A 13,899-nucleotide genomic window follows, 5' to 3' on the forward strand; every position below is an offset into this window, starting at 1 on the left:
TCTCTACCCACATATCACAAGCCACAGCAAGGTCCCTAATATCTTCTGACGAACGTACAACATTTAATACAAAATATCAAAAGGCTCAAGAACTACAGTATGCCACAAGGATGACAGGAGAGACCAAAGGCAGTAACAAACAGAGAGAGGAAGTGGGTATGGACTAGATCAGTGTTTCTCAACCCATGGGTCATGACCCAAAAGTGGGTCACAAAAATATATGAAAGGGTCATGAACAAACTTTAGAAATTGATCAACAAACTTTTAAAAATGGATTCTCCTTTAAAGGAGAAAAACATGGGAAACTGTGGCTTTTCCCTTGCAGGTTGGCAGAGTTCCAGCCTGCAAGGGGCTGCTTGGGGCTTCCCATACCCCACACACCCACTCCCTGCCCCACACACTGTGGGTCTGGGACCTGGCGGTAGGGGAGCAGTGGGTCAGGAGTGAGGGGCATTGGGCTGGGACTGGCCACTGATGTTTACAAATGGGTCCTAGTACAAAAATGGTTGACAACCACTGGATTAGATGAAGTCTAAGAATAGAGAGCAGAACTGAGATTAGAGAGCTGGGGTGTTGAGAGCATCATTGGGTGATGAGACTGAAAAGAGAGGTTTGAGCATTGGAAATGAGAAAACATTGGAGAGCTGCTGCAGGTGAGTTGCACATTGGAGCTGTGGGGGAACCTTAGTTTTAATTAAGTTTAAGAAATTCTCAAAGGGTACGGGGACAGTAGGCCTCAAAGGATACAGAGCTGACAAGTCCGACAGTGGCCAGACTTTTTGAGATAAACCTAGCATACTGAGGCTTGGGGCAAGGACGATGGGCATTTCAGGGACCTCCAAGCAGCCAAAAACTGTTGTTAGCAATAAAGATTTAAAACCAAAAAATGAGAGTATATGACTAGAAAACATTTGACTGTGCAATGGAAACTAAATGAAAAGACCAAACTAATTCATGTCAGATTTTTACATAAATTAATAAAATTACATATGATTTAAGTTTCAGTCTCTGGCAAATTTTAAATCCACATTTTTTCACATTGACATTAGAATCAAAACCTTCCAAAAATGGCTTTTACAGTGAAAATACTTACTAGATCTTAAACCATAGCACCACTGCTGACCAATGCATTTATAAAAGTTATGGAATCTAAATCTCCTTAAACCAGCATTGTATAAACAAAGTATGCAGTATACATAGTGTTGATACGGGCCTTAATTGCACTTTTTAAAAACAAATTCACAATCCAGTCGTGGTTCAGCTTTTCACTGCCACTTGAGTTGTGACCTCATTTTTTTAATACGTACAAATAAATTCTGAAGCAACATTGCATCTATTGAATACTTCCTTAAAAATACACCACATATGCATATTTTGTTTGTATGTTTATGGATCTGATTCTACAACCCTTTTACATCCTTTTTTGCTTGACCCATAATAATAGAAAGCCATTACTTAGGTGAGTATGTATAAGATATACTGATCCTGCATATGCCATTTTTTCTTGGGTTACTTGCCTTGAATAACAGGCAATGCTGTGTTTTGAGTTGTATGTTCAGCAGTGGTGGTATGGGTGCTATGTAAATTTATATTCATGCTCAAAGAAAACACAATGGGAAGCAGTATAAAACCTCGAAAATGTTTCTAGATATCTGGCTACTGGTTTTGAAGTAGTAAAAATTGCAAATCGTGTAAATGTTTATCTAGGAGGGACCATAAATGTAAAGAGTAACAGCACAATCCTGCTGTACTTATTTATATTAGTAGTTTCATTTAATGCATTGGCTCATATTCAGCTCCCTTTATTCAATATGACATACTTTGAGCATAAAGAGCCTCTAATCTGGGTCCTGTGCCCATAAGGAGACCTACACAGGCATCAATGGATGCTTAAAGAGTGACAGAAAGATATGAGCCATGATTACAACGCTCTGCTCAGTGTGATTATTCATGTCACTAGAGACTGTAGAATTTTGATCAGATCCAAGTTCACAAACACTGCTTCTAGTTGTACAGTTCTTAATTCAGCAAAACTTGCCTAACATTAATGAGTATTTGGCCTAAGTAGGACCTGCAAGAGTAGTCACATTTTTACACCTGAAGTGCTTTCAAAATGAGACAAGACTGTTGTAGGCAGGAACAAGCAAACATAGCAGCAAATGAAATGCCTCATAAGGTAGGCAGAGGCTTGTTTGAGAAAATTATTGCTGTAGCCCTGACCCTGCAATCAATCCTCTTGCCCTACTCCCCTGACTTCAGTAGCAGCTGTATACAATGGCTGCAGGATGAGACCTTGTCTTGAACTCTAACCAGCTAAAAGATATTTTAATAAACTGTAATTTGGAGTAATTGACATGGGAAAATATGCATGTTTTGAGAGAGGCTGAGAATTTTAAAAGGCTGTACATAAAGATCTGATGGCATGGACTTTATTATTTTACAGGCATTTTTAACTGCCATAGGAGACAAGAACCGCAGGGCTGTCCTTGCATTGGAACATATGTTTGCACCAGTGCTGGATGGAGCAGTGTCCACTCTGCTTGGAGTGTTAATGCTTGCAGGATCTGAGTTTGATTTTATTGTCAGGTAAAGCATATATGTTTGTGTATTGCTTTTCTGTTCTAAATAAAAAGAATATGCTCCATATTTGGTCAAACAGATTTATCTGCTGTTTTTTTACTTCTATGCATGATGTGTCAAGCATGCTTACATCATGGTCCTGCTTTCTCTCTGCTGTATTAACTCCTTGTTATGTAGTAGTTGCAATAGTGTTTCCATTGCTAGTGCTGAATTCTGTTCCAGGAAAATCTGACTCCCAGCATAAATTGAAAAAAGAAAAAGGTCCTCTATGGCCAAGTTTGCTTAGTTCTAAAATCAAGTTAGTTCCAAACAGCTAGTATTGTCTAGCAGTTAGCTGAATTTGACCTGTAACCTAAGAGTCTTCCAGACTTTTTGATATGTGCAACATTTTGCATAGAAAGGATAGAAAGAACTGTAAACATCCTGAAACTGACACTCTCCTCCTGTCCCCTTCACTCTCTGTTACCACTATCTGAAGTTTACAACAATTTTTTAACTGACCCAGTGGGGGGTGGGAATTAAAGTTCTCTTTAGGAACAAGGGAATCATAAGTATGAACACAGAACTTCATATGAAAATGTGGTGAAGCAAACCCTGAAGGCCCTTCTGTTTAGAGGTACAGGCAAGCTGTTTCTTGTGGATTTAATTAAGAATGTGAATTTGTCAAGTAGGAGAAGGGAGCAAGTTTTTCTTCTGAAGGGAATTTGAGAAGTGCAATGAAACGGATCCTATTCTACTCCAAACAACCTGTGGAGCTCTGCAAAATGGCTAATCTTAGAAATAACACTGGTTCTTTGTGGCAGATTATGGCAAAAAACCAGAAGCTGGACTGAGGGCTGGACCAAATATGAATGGTCTGGCAGATGACTGGGCTCTTCACTGAGCTCTTGATTTAGTTTACATCTGTTTAAGTAACAAATAATTATATACATCATAGAAGTCTTGATCTGTGCAACTTCTTAAATGTCTTCTGTGTCTGTATATTTTTTGTTGGTGATTAGGAAATGAAACAGAACAATTCAGTGAGGATCCAATCCTGGAAAGTGTGGAGCAGGATCAAACTGAAATTCATAGCATGTGTTTTGCTACAGTAATCTTTCATACTACACACATTAGATTGTTGCAAGCACATTTTTTGATATAGCGAAGGACTGCCTATTTGATTCCAAATTGGGATTTGATACTTGCTGAATAAAAAAAAAATCACCCTTTCAAGCTCTTAAATTCCTTTGTTTCAACTCTGTCTGCTCACTTTTCTAGCATAATCTGACTTTAGTTCCCCTTGTTTTTCCAAGATGTTGAATAAACGAACAAGGCTCAAGCATTGTTACAAGGGGGGTGAAGAAGACACCAAGTTTCCAGAAAGGGATAGATTAGCCCACCAATATCTAGGAAGTAAAGTAAAGTATTAAGTAAATTAACAGACATTGTATATGCTAAATGGTCAGAACTATAATCAGCCTGTTTATTCTAGTGTTAGATGGATGAGATGCAAATGTTTTTTAATGCCTGTTGTTGATATATGTCCCAGTATAAAGTTCTGGTAGTTTACATTAGTGTAGGAGATCCGTTCGTTGATTTTTGCAAATGTAGATCAGAAATCCTAAAACGTTTACAATAGCAGGATATTTGTAGTTCTGCAGCAATCTGATATATTTGATCAGATGTGGAAACTTAGAGAGGCAGTAAAATTTGTTGCCAGCAAAACAGTGTGATCTGCAGAGCCCATTAGTAGGAAACTTGCCCCTATTTCTTCTTCTGCTCCCTTTGCCTCCAAAAAAATTGCCCAAAACTGAGCACTTGAAATCATTAGTTACAACGCAGCCTTAAGTTTAGTCTGAGCTCCAGCTGTGCTGAATACCAACTAGTAAGGCTTTCCTTTTACTGACAGGTTTACCTTGGTATTCATGAAGGATCCCAGACCTTAGCCCTCAATGGTGGGAAAGGACAACCACTTGTGCACTTTCCTCTTCTTCCATAGTACTTCAGCCTTTATGTTTGAATTGGCTGACGCAAAACAAGAGTATTCAGAGATGCTAAATTGTTCAACAAAAGATTAGCCTGCAATGCAGCTCTGCCATTGTGGAGTGCTCTTACTCAGTACAATGCTGAAGCTTACTATAGAATGGGCAGCATTTTCTTTGCAGAAAGCTGGTTCCTGTGTTCTAAAAAGGTTGCAATTTGAGCTATTTGGTAAAACTGGAACTCACAGAATTCTAGGCGGAAAGTTGTGATTAATGAACAGCGAGGGAAAGCCTTACCTGATACACTAGAGATTTAATTAGAGATTCCGCTGTAAGATGCAGAAGCATTTCACAGTGGATTAGCCGCTGGGAGAAGTGGGCTTCTTTTCCTTCTAGGCTAAATTGTTTAAATTCTACACCCTTCACTTCATTTGTTTGCTACTGCTGGGTTTTCACTAATGGGGGCCCCTTTTCATTGTATTTGTGCTTTCAATCCGTTCAGCCATTCAGTTCACATTCCATATTTTTGTGTTTGTGTAACACATTCATAAATAACATTACATGCCACAAGATTTTGGTAAATTAACAAACATAATTTTTTTTCTTTCCTTTATCAACTAACACTTTGGGTTGTGGAATGTAGCTTCTCTAACACAAAAGGTAAAAAAAAAAAAAAAAAAGAAGTCATATACTGGTTTTGTCCAATATTTTTAGTTTGTGATTTTTGTGTGTGTTTATTTTTAAAATAAAATTAATGCAATATTTTGAGAAGTGGAATGTACTCTTCTGTGTTTCTGACTACACTGGTATCTTTCTCTTTCTGCCTTCAACAATATTCCAGGTATTTCTTTGCTGTTTTGGCAATCCTAACAATTCTGGGAGTTCTAAATGGATTGGTGCTGCTTCCAGTTCTACTTTCCCTCTTTGGACCATATCCTGAGGTCAGTAAATAAAGCTCTCTGAGATGAAGAAATTAGCATCTCTTTTAAAAAAAAAAATCCTAGATACCTATTAGCTTCTTAACTGTTCTGAATTTTTTAAATCTCATTTTAAGTTTCTTGCTTTTAAGAACATGCTATTCAATGCACTTTTCTTTTGAGAATGTAAGAATATCAAATTAGGAAGTTTCAGTAATCATGATATGTATTTTAATAATGAATCATTTGGAGGTGATAGGCAATGGTTCAGATAAAAATGCTGGCTTTAGTTAGGTTTTTAAAGTGGAATTTAATGTGTCATCTATGCCGCAAGAGCAGGGAGTTCCCTAACCTTTGCAGGACATTTTGTAAAAGACTGTTCATTCTGTAGACCCACCTTCCTTCTAACACCCTGGTCCCTCAATTGCTTTCCTCAAAATATTTAACTCAGTAGACCACCAGGAAGGGCCCCACACACCACTGGTGGTCCACAGACCACACCTTGATAACCACATCTTTAGACCAATAGTTGGCAAAAGAGCCCTTCCTTATGCACCAGTACACCCCCATGGTATCTGATTGACTTCCGTGAAGTTTTGGGCTGGCGAAGTGATCCATGCGGTCGATCCATTTATATGAACAGTCTTACAGTATACAGTGGAAGTCCAGCTATAGGACTGTCATAGCTTCATATTTATGCTTGATTATTCACTGAGTACAACATAATTATTCCTAGATGGTGGGATCACTGGCTTCTTTTGGGTGGTGTTATGAAAAAAGAATCGTTCTGTGGTTGTGTGATTGTGCATGTGTGTATTTACATTGAATTCTTGCTATTTCTGTCTATGTAGACAGGTTCATAAGTATTTATACAGACATATTTTACACAACTACAGAATCATTCTTTTAATAGGCCGTACCAGAAAAAAGGCGCACATACATACACAGACATGTGAAATTCACAAACATTTCCACAGAGAAAGACTATTTCTCTGTTTGGTACCATGCTGAGCAGAGTAAATGTTTAACAAATCAGTGCCTTCAGGATTTTAGTGCCATACAGAGTTGGTGGAAGGATATTTTTCTTGAAGACTTAGTGATTATAAGGGTTTTTAACTGTCATTACTAGGTTTCTCCAACCAATGGACGGAACAGATTACCTACACCATCTCCTGAGCCACCCCCTAGCATTGTGAGGTTTGCACTGCCACCCGGACAAAATAATGGATCAGATTCTTCTGATTCTGAGTACAGTTCTCAAACCACCATGTCAGGACTGAGTGAGGAGCTCCATCAGTATGAGCCTACTCAGGGCTCTGGTGCACCAATCCATCAAGTAAGAGTGGAAGCAACTGAGAATCCTGTCTTTGCCAGATCCACAGTAAGTTTTCCATAGTCATAGCCTGAGGGAGAGGAGAAGACAATTTTTGAAGAAGGGGTCTTTCTCTGTATATGGGAATTTAGGGGGTTTTGTTGTTTTGATTTTTTTCCTGATTGATTTCTGACTGATTTCCTCGCCCTCCCCCCCCAACTTTCACTCCCTGCTGCAAGTGCCCCAAACTTCAAACTGTAATCTAGAAGTAGGGGGTACTCTGATTTTTTCCACCCTTTTACTTAGGAAGAAATAGGGATAAAATGGTGGGACTGAAGCACAGCACACATGCAAGTGCAGCTGCCATTGCAGCTTGCTGGCTCCATCCCCAAGAGCAGGGCAGGCCAGCCCCTTGATGGCTATTCTAGATGCCTTTGTACAAAAGGACTCTGAAAATGGTACAGCTTACAGTTTTTTCCATCAAGAGCCATGTGGGTCACCATAAGGCTGTACCTCTCCTCTAGCAACGCATTTTAGAAGGGCAGGAGGAAGCCTTGTGTAGATCAGAAAAAGGATGTTTCGGGGTTTGTTCCAATGGGTGGGTCTGCTGTGTGTCCCCACTCTGCCAGAGCCCTATGCCAGTGGGCCAGCATAACTTTCGTTTTAAAGAAAAGAAAAAACTCCTCTCCTGCCCCCCATGATGCTGCATGCTGAGCTGCAATGCGGATCTGTTTTTGTTCAGCAGAGGCCTAAAAATAGGTACAAGCAGAGCCACATTTGAAGTTGGTCACGGTTTATTGACTGATGTGGCCGCTGTGCTTCACGCTTTTTACAGAGATCCAGAAACCAGATTCCTGCCATCTATACAAACCATCCCACTAACAAACATCCTGCATTCGTACTCTGGCTGGAACAGAGCCTTTTCCAAAGCTCAACAATTTTGATTATTGAACCACTTAAGACATAGTGCTAGCTGTCCAGGCATTTGAAAAGACAGAGTGGCATGTGGGAGGTATATCTAGTGTTTTCAGCTCTAATCCTGCATTTATCTGTGAAGTTGTAAGTTGGATCTTATAACAACTTCAGAAGAGACCTCTCTGGGCAAAGCTAAGCCTCTGGAAAACTATGCTTTTAGGGTTAGATATAGAACGGTACACTTACATGCTTAACCAGGGAAATATTTCTGAAGCAGATGTTGCACTTGCTTTTTGTCAGAGGCGTAACCATATATCTCATTTCTAGGTGGTTCAGCCAGAGAACAAGCATCATCAGTCAAATCCAAGATTACAAACTAACCCAGAAGCTGGGTCCCAGCAGACGTGGCATCAAAACAGACAACCCAAAAGAGAATCAATGGAAGGACTGCGACCACCCCCATACAGGCCACGCAGGGATGCTTTTGAAATTTCTACTGAAGGGCATTCTGGACCTAACAATAAGGACCGCTTGGGCCACAGGGCTCGTTCTCATAACATTAGAAACCCAGCATTTACTGCCATGGGTGCTTCAGTGCCAGCATACTGCCAGCCTATCACTACTGTGACTGCCTCAGCTTCAGTTACTGTTGCTGTACACCCTGCTGTGCACAGCCATAACTCTCGTGGAGGAGGCTTTCCATCCTATGAGGGATACCAGGAAACCGACCATGGACCATTTGAGGACCCCCACGTGCCTTTTAACGTACGGTGTGAGAGGAGAAACTCTAAAGTAGAAGTCATAGAATTGCAAGACGTTGAATGTGAAGAAAGGACACATGGCAACGGCTCAGATTAAGGTATGTCTTGTGTCTTCATTTGCAGAAAAGATAAGAAGTAACCTTTCCTCCCAGATGCTTCATTTCTGGGCAGCTGTAATCCAGACTGTGCAGCCTGTGTCAAGTTTTGCTTTAAGAAATTAGCTCAGGTAAAACAATAATACATAGCCTTTTACTTTCATTAAGCAAATAAAGACCCTTCTGAGGTAAGTAAGTAAATAATTATCATCACATTTTTCCAGATAGGGACACTAAACTGTGTCACACATCACACTATCTAGTGTTCAAGGCCAGGGAGTTGCGCCATAATTCAAGGTTTCCAATGCTCCCTTGTCCTGTGCTCTGATCATTAAACCAGGCAGCCCCCTAAAAATTTTACACACAACAGTTGCAGGAAAGGCCTAAAGCCACTAGCTACTCACATTCAAAAGAAATTAATATATATGATGCAGAGAAAGGACTATACAGATTTATCAAGGGTTAAAACAACCTGCTGCCTCAGGACCTCTGTCAGAGGCATGCCAAGGAATGTGAAGTTTACATTTACCCAGCAGCAAATAGGCATTGTCCAGGAGACAGAGCTCTGTGCACTTGGAGATGACCAGTGGCTTCCTATATGGCAAACTAATCAAAACCCCATTTAGGGGTGGACTGTCATAAAAGCTGTTCAGCTTGCAATAAATGTCACCAAGTTGCTCAGTAGGGGTATCAAAGGTTTGTCAGAAATTATTTCTGACCTGGTAGGATTTGGCCTGTGAAATAAAAGTAAATTCTTTCACAGAGTAGCTTTCATAGAGGAGACGATACTCTGTTTTATCTTCCAAATAATTTGTGCAGCTTAAAACTGGAATCAGTATCTGTCTCTGACGAGATAAAAGGAAAACAAAAATTAGAAGTGGTCAATAGAAGTCCATATATTTCACCATATATTTAGAAAACATTGATTCTGTTTTCTTCAGAAATTCTCATGATCTTTTTGTTTGTTTCTCTTTTGTTTATTTTTTACAATAACAAAAACAAAATAGACTCTGGATCCTTTTAGTAGTGGAGTATCACTTTCTCATTATTTTTACTTTTTATTTATTCTTCCCTGGTAGAAGAAAAGAAACAAAATGTCTCTATAACCAGAATGTAATTTTTGTGGTTATAAAGACATTTTGTTTCTTTTCTGCTAGTAGGGAAAATAAACAAAAAGGTAAAAATAATGAGAAAGTGGTACCCTGCTACCAGAAGAAACTATGAACTGTTTTTTTCCTTTGCTCTTATTGAGGAAAAACCAAACTAAGAAAAAACAACAAAAAATATTATGGAAATTTTTGAAGAAAATTATTTAAAAAACAACTTTGCTATACTAAAACTTCTCTGCAAGGATCTCAGTGCTCAATAGTCCTGAATGGATTTATGCTCACTGAACCCCAGGGGAAATGGCAAGTAATATTATTCAGAGGAAGGACAATACTGAGGTAGAGAATCTCAGGCCCAAATGTTCAAAGGTGGGTACTAAATTGAGTATTATTGTTGTGAATGCCCATTTTGAGGTCATCATTCCCTCACACTTTTTGCTGACTTCAGTTGGAATTGTAGATGAGTGTCTTAAGTTTGGCACCCAAAATAAGTAGAACTTACAAAAAATTGGTCTTACAATTTCCTAACAGAAAGTCAGGGTCAGACAAAGAAAGAACTTATATTTCCTTACTCCAGGTTCTATTTCCTAACCACAAGAATCATCTAATATGTTTGGGGTTGGCTTGGTTAGTTTGTAATTCATGAGCTTTAAATGAATGGCTGTGCTTTCTCTGTATCTCTAAAGGGTAATAACTGAAGCAAAGAAGAGGCCAAAGATGGAAAACCTCCTCTTTCCAGAACTGCTTGAAGAGAACTGCTTGAAGTTATGGAAAAGGACATGCTGCATCAGGACAACAGTTCACTGTTACTGTAACCTATTGTATTATTTGTTAAATATTTCTATAAATATTTAAAAGGTGTACACAGATGTAATATACAAAAAGAACAATGTAAAGTAGTATAATCTGGAGTTGTTTAACTCCTGTTAATAGAGTGGGGACAATATTGTTTGTGCTCTGTACTTAATGTACATTGATCTCTGTGCCACAACTAAGCTTAATCTAGTTCTAAATTTCAGCATATGTTGCTGCTGCTTAAATATTGTATAATTTACTTGTATAATTCTATGCAAATATTGCTTATGTAATAGGATTATGTTTTGTAAAGGTACGTGTCTGTTTAAAATATTTTAAATTTGCTTATCACAACCCTGTGGTAGTATGAAATGTTACTGTTAACTTCAAACACGCTATGCGTGATAATTTTTTAATGAGCAGATATGAAGAAAAGCACATTAATCTTGGTGGCTTAAATAGAGTTAGTTATGTGCAGGTTTTGTTTTGCTCTGTGTGTGTGTTTGTGTGTGTATGCGTGTGTATATATGTTCCCAGCGTACTGTATTTTTTTACTGTATGGTAACCCTTAGTGGGCTTATACGCTCACTGATTCTGGCAGGGTAGATGTCCCTATTGTTAAGCACTAGTGAAAAATACATTGGTGCTTAACAGTGGAAGATCCAGACTGTCATCATCAAAGGGCTAAAATAAAACAGAAGAGAGGACAGGGAGTCAGGGCTCTTGGTTTCTATTCCCATCTCTTTGCTTGTGGCATGTGACTTTGGGCAAGTTTCTTTACCTCCCTGTGCCTCCGTTTCTGCATCAGTAAAATGGGTATAATAATACTTACCTACCTCCCAGGAGTGTTGTGAGGCTTAATTACTGTTTGTGAAATGCTTTGATGTTATTAGTGAAAGGTGCCGTGTAAGTACAATACATTATAACTATTTTTCTTAACTGCAAAGGTGCTGGATATTAAGAGGTGCTTGTGGATATAGAAATTCATTAAACATGCCTTATTTTGATACACGTATTGTAGATTATGGACCAGCATTAGAAACTAAATAATCTGGTAGTTAAGTGGTGAGTCACTGCTGTGTTCTTACAGTGTTACTATAACTGTATATTTTAGAGCAGAACAGTATCCTTCATCACCTTATTTGCATGGCAGGAAGCAAGTCTATATGCAGTGAGAAAAATCAAATATAAGGAGAATGTTTTTAGAAGTCTTCTGTTTTCACTTTTAAATATAATTGATTTTCTACTGGATCCAGGACCATAATGAATGACAACTAAGGCCTGGAGTGATTTTTTTCGCCCCCAAGGTAACTTGTACTGCATTGGCACTTTTAATTAAAATAGTTACACCGGGAGCCCTTTTTGAATCTAATTTAGTTTTTTTTTTCTTTTAAGTTACATTGCTGCAGGTGAAGGGCCTCAAAAACACTACAATGCTTAGTTTCTAAAAGGAACAGTAATTTAAAACAGGGGTCAGCAACCTTTCACTAACAGCAGGCTGAATTAACACTGCTTGGCCCTCCTTGGGCCAGAGGTGGCAGCTGATGGAAATGGCGGGCTGAAGCAGCAGTTGACAGAAGTGGCCACTAGGTGGTGCGTTCTTGCGCAAACATGCATGGTGAGCCACAGGTTGCCCACCTGATTTAAAATACTAGAAAAGACATCTTCACTATTTTTCCCTCCACCTCTTTTTTTTTTGGTGCCCTTCTCCTGTCTTTTCAGCACAGAGGAGTAGGTTAAAAGGATATACATTTAAAACACATATGCAGCGGAAGAAAAAAACACAAGCTCTGTGTTGAGAAATATAAGTGGCCACTCCAGGAAGGTATTGCTTGTTTGATACAAAGCCATACTTCTCCAATGGCTGAAAGTCCTGTCCTTGCCTACAGACCTTCCCAGCCCAGCCAAGGAGCATGACTAGCATGCACTAATTGTCATGCCTTTTTTGCTCACTTGAAAATCCTTTGACACGAGGCACTTGTTTACAGAACTCCAAGGTGAACATTCAGAGAACAGGTGATGAGCCTGGCATTGCTCCAATGGTACATAAGCTACTGTTTAGATGCACACTAAGGGTTAATCTCGTAACTGCCTACTGGTCCAGCTCACTGTCTAACATGAAAACTCTTAATGACAAAAAGACAACAGGCCCCAATTTAGCACTAGCAGCGCAGTGACCTCAGATCATAAAAACTCTGCAACAAAACTGTATGATACTAATTGGAAGCTACCTTCAACTGCCAAGTGTATATGTTACTGTGTCAGAGGTCACTATGGCTTCCCACTGCTACTGCTTTGGTGTCTATCAGTCAGTCACTCCCCACCCCCACCTTTTTTTTTTTGGTTGATGACAGGAAAGAGGGAGCAAAGAAGAGTCTTAATGTGTCCTATCTCCCCTAAATCCTTGTTCTGTATGTTTGTGTGTGGGTGAGCTGTCTGCTGCTTTCTGCACAATGTAGACCTTCTCCTATAGTCACATTGGCAAAGGGAGAACTCAGTGGCTGGCAACATTTTTGGTTTGTTTTTTTAACTTTTTTTTAATCGTGGGTGATATTTATATTTTTGTATCATAAGAATGTTTTCTTACAGTATTTGTCATGCCAGTTTATAACAAACAGAATGCAGGGATTTTATTTCTATTGGAAACACTATTACAGCTATGTTTTTACTTTTTAATGGAATTTTTATTTGTATAGAGTGCTTACTAATGTTAAATAGGAAAGAGTATATAACATTTACATTGAGGACTCGTCGTAGCTTTTAGTGTAAGGAGTTAAAAGGAAAAAATATTCAAACTGGGTCTCATTGCCTGCCTATTTTGGCAGGAGTGGGTTTGTGTCATTACAGTTACAAAGATAAAAGTATGCCATATAATTTATTTATATGAAAATCTATTTTTGTAGTGTACATAGTAGTCATCAAGTCTTTTGACAGAAGTATATTTTTAAAGAGTTTATATGTAATGATGATACCATTATGTTTTGGAACATTGCTGAGATGTGATTACCGTGCACACTTTTCCTTGTAAACCCCGTTGTGGAAAAGAAAATGTTTAACAGTGTTAAGAAAGAAAGAGAGTGTGAATATTCATGCAATTCTGAACTGTGTTTTAGTTACCATTTGTGATCTAGTGTGGTTCTCATTTTAAACCTTGAGTGGATATTGTACAAACTCTCTAAATATTAATGTTCAAACACTGATAGAAATTCTAACATGAATAAAAATATTATAACTTATTGGTTACGTATTTAGTTGTTTGTAGAATGCTTTTTTTAAGTAGGGCAAAGCTACCTGGCAGAACGGTAACAATCGCCTTGGAAGCATGGATTATACTAGTGGCAAATATACCTAATGCAACAGTCAGAAGCAGCAGTACTTGCACAACAGTTTTCACTTTTACTGCCTGACTTGAGCCTGAGCCAAAATGTAGGGATGGAGTCCCACGTCTGAACTT

At 38.8% G+C, this 13,899-nt stretch overlaps 1 protein-coding gene across 5 annotated transcripts in view; it reads left to right on the top strand.

Annotated features, from left to right (window-relative positions):
* PTCH1 (patched 1) overlaps nucleotides 1-13,692 on the top strand; it is a 106,325-nt gene extending 92,633 nt beyond the window's left edge. For all 5 annotated transcript variants that reach the window (XM_019517346.1, XM_019517345.1, XM_019517347.1 and 2 more), the window contains 5 exons: nucleotides 2,444-2,586; nucleotides 5,386-5,485; nucleotides 6,591-6,842; nucleotides 8,016-8,547; nucleotides 10,337-13,692. In XM_019517346.1, coding sequence (XP_019372891.1) covers nucleotides 2,444-2,586; nucleotides 5,386-5,485; nucleotides 6,591-6,842; nucleotides 8,016-8,546 — 1,026 coding nt within the window. In that variant the 3' untranslated portion in view covers nucleotide 8,547; nucleotides 10,337-13,692. The remainder of the gene's footprint in view (nucleotides 1-2,443; nucleotides 2,587-5,385; nucleotides 5,486-6,590; nucleotides 6,843-8,015; nucleotides 8,548-10,336) is intronic.
* Nucleotides 13,693-13,899: the final 207 nt, after the last annotated feature.

Source organism: Gavialis gangeticus, unplaced genomic scaffold, assembly GCF_001723915.1.
Source record: "Gavialis gangeticus isolate Ggan-Ray unplaced genomic scaffold, GavGan_comp1, whole genome shotgun sequence".
Classification (NCBI taxonomy): domain Eukaryota; kingdom Metazoa; phylum Chordata; order Crocodylia; family Gavialidae; genus Gavialis; species Gavialis gangeticus.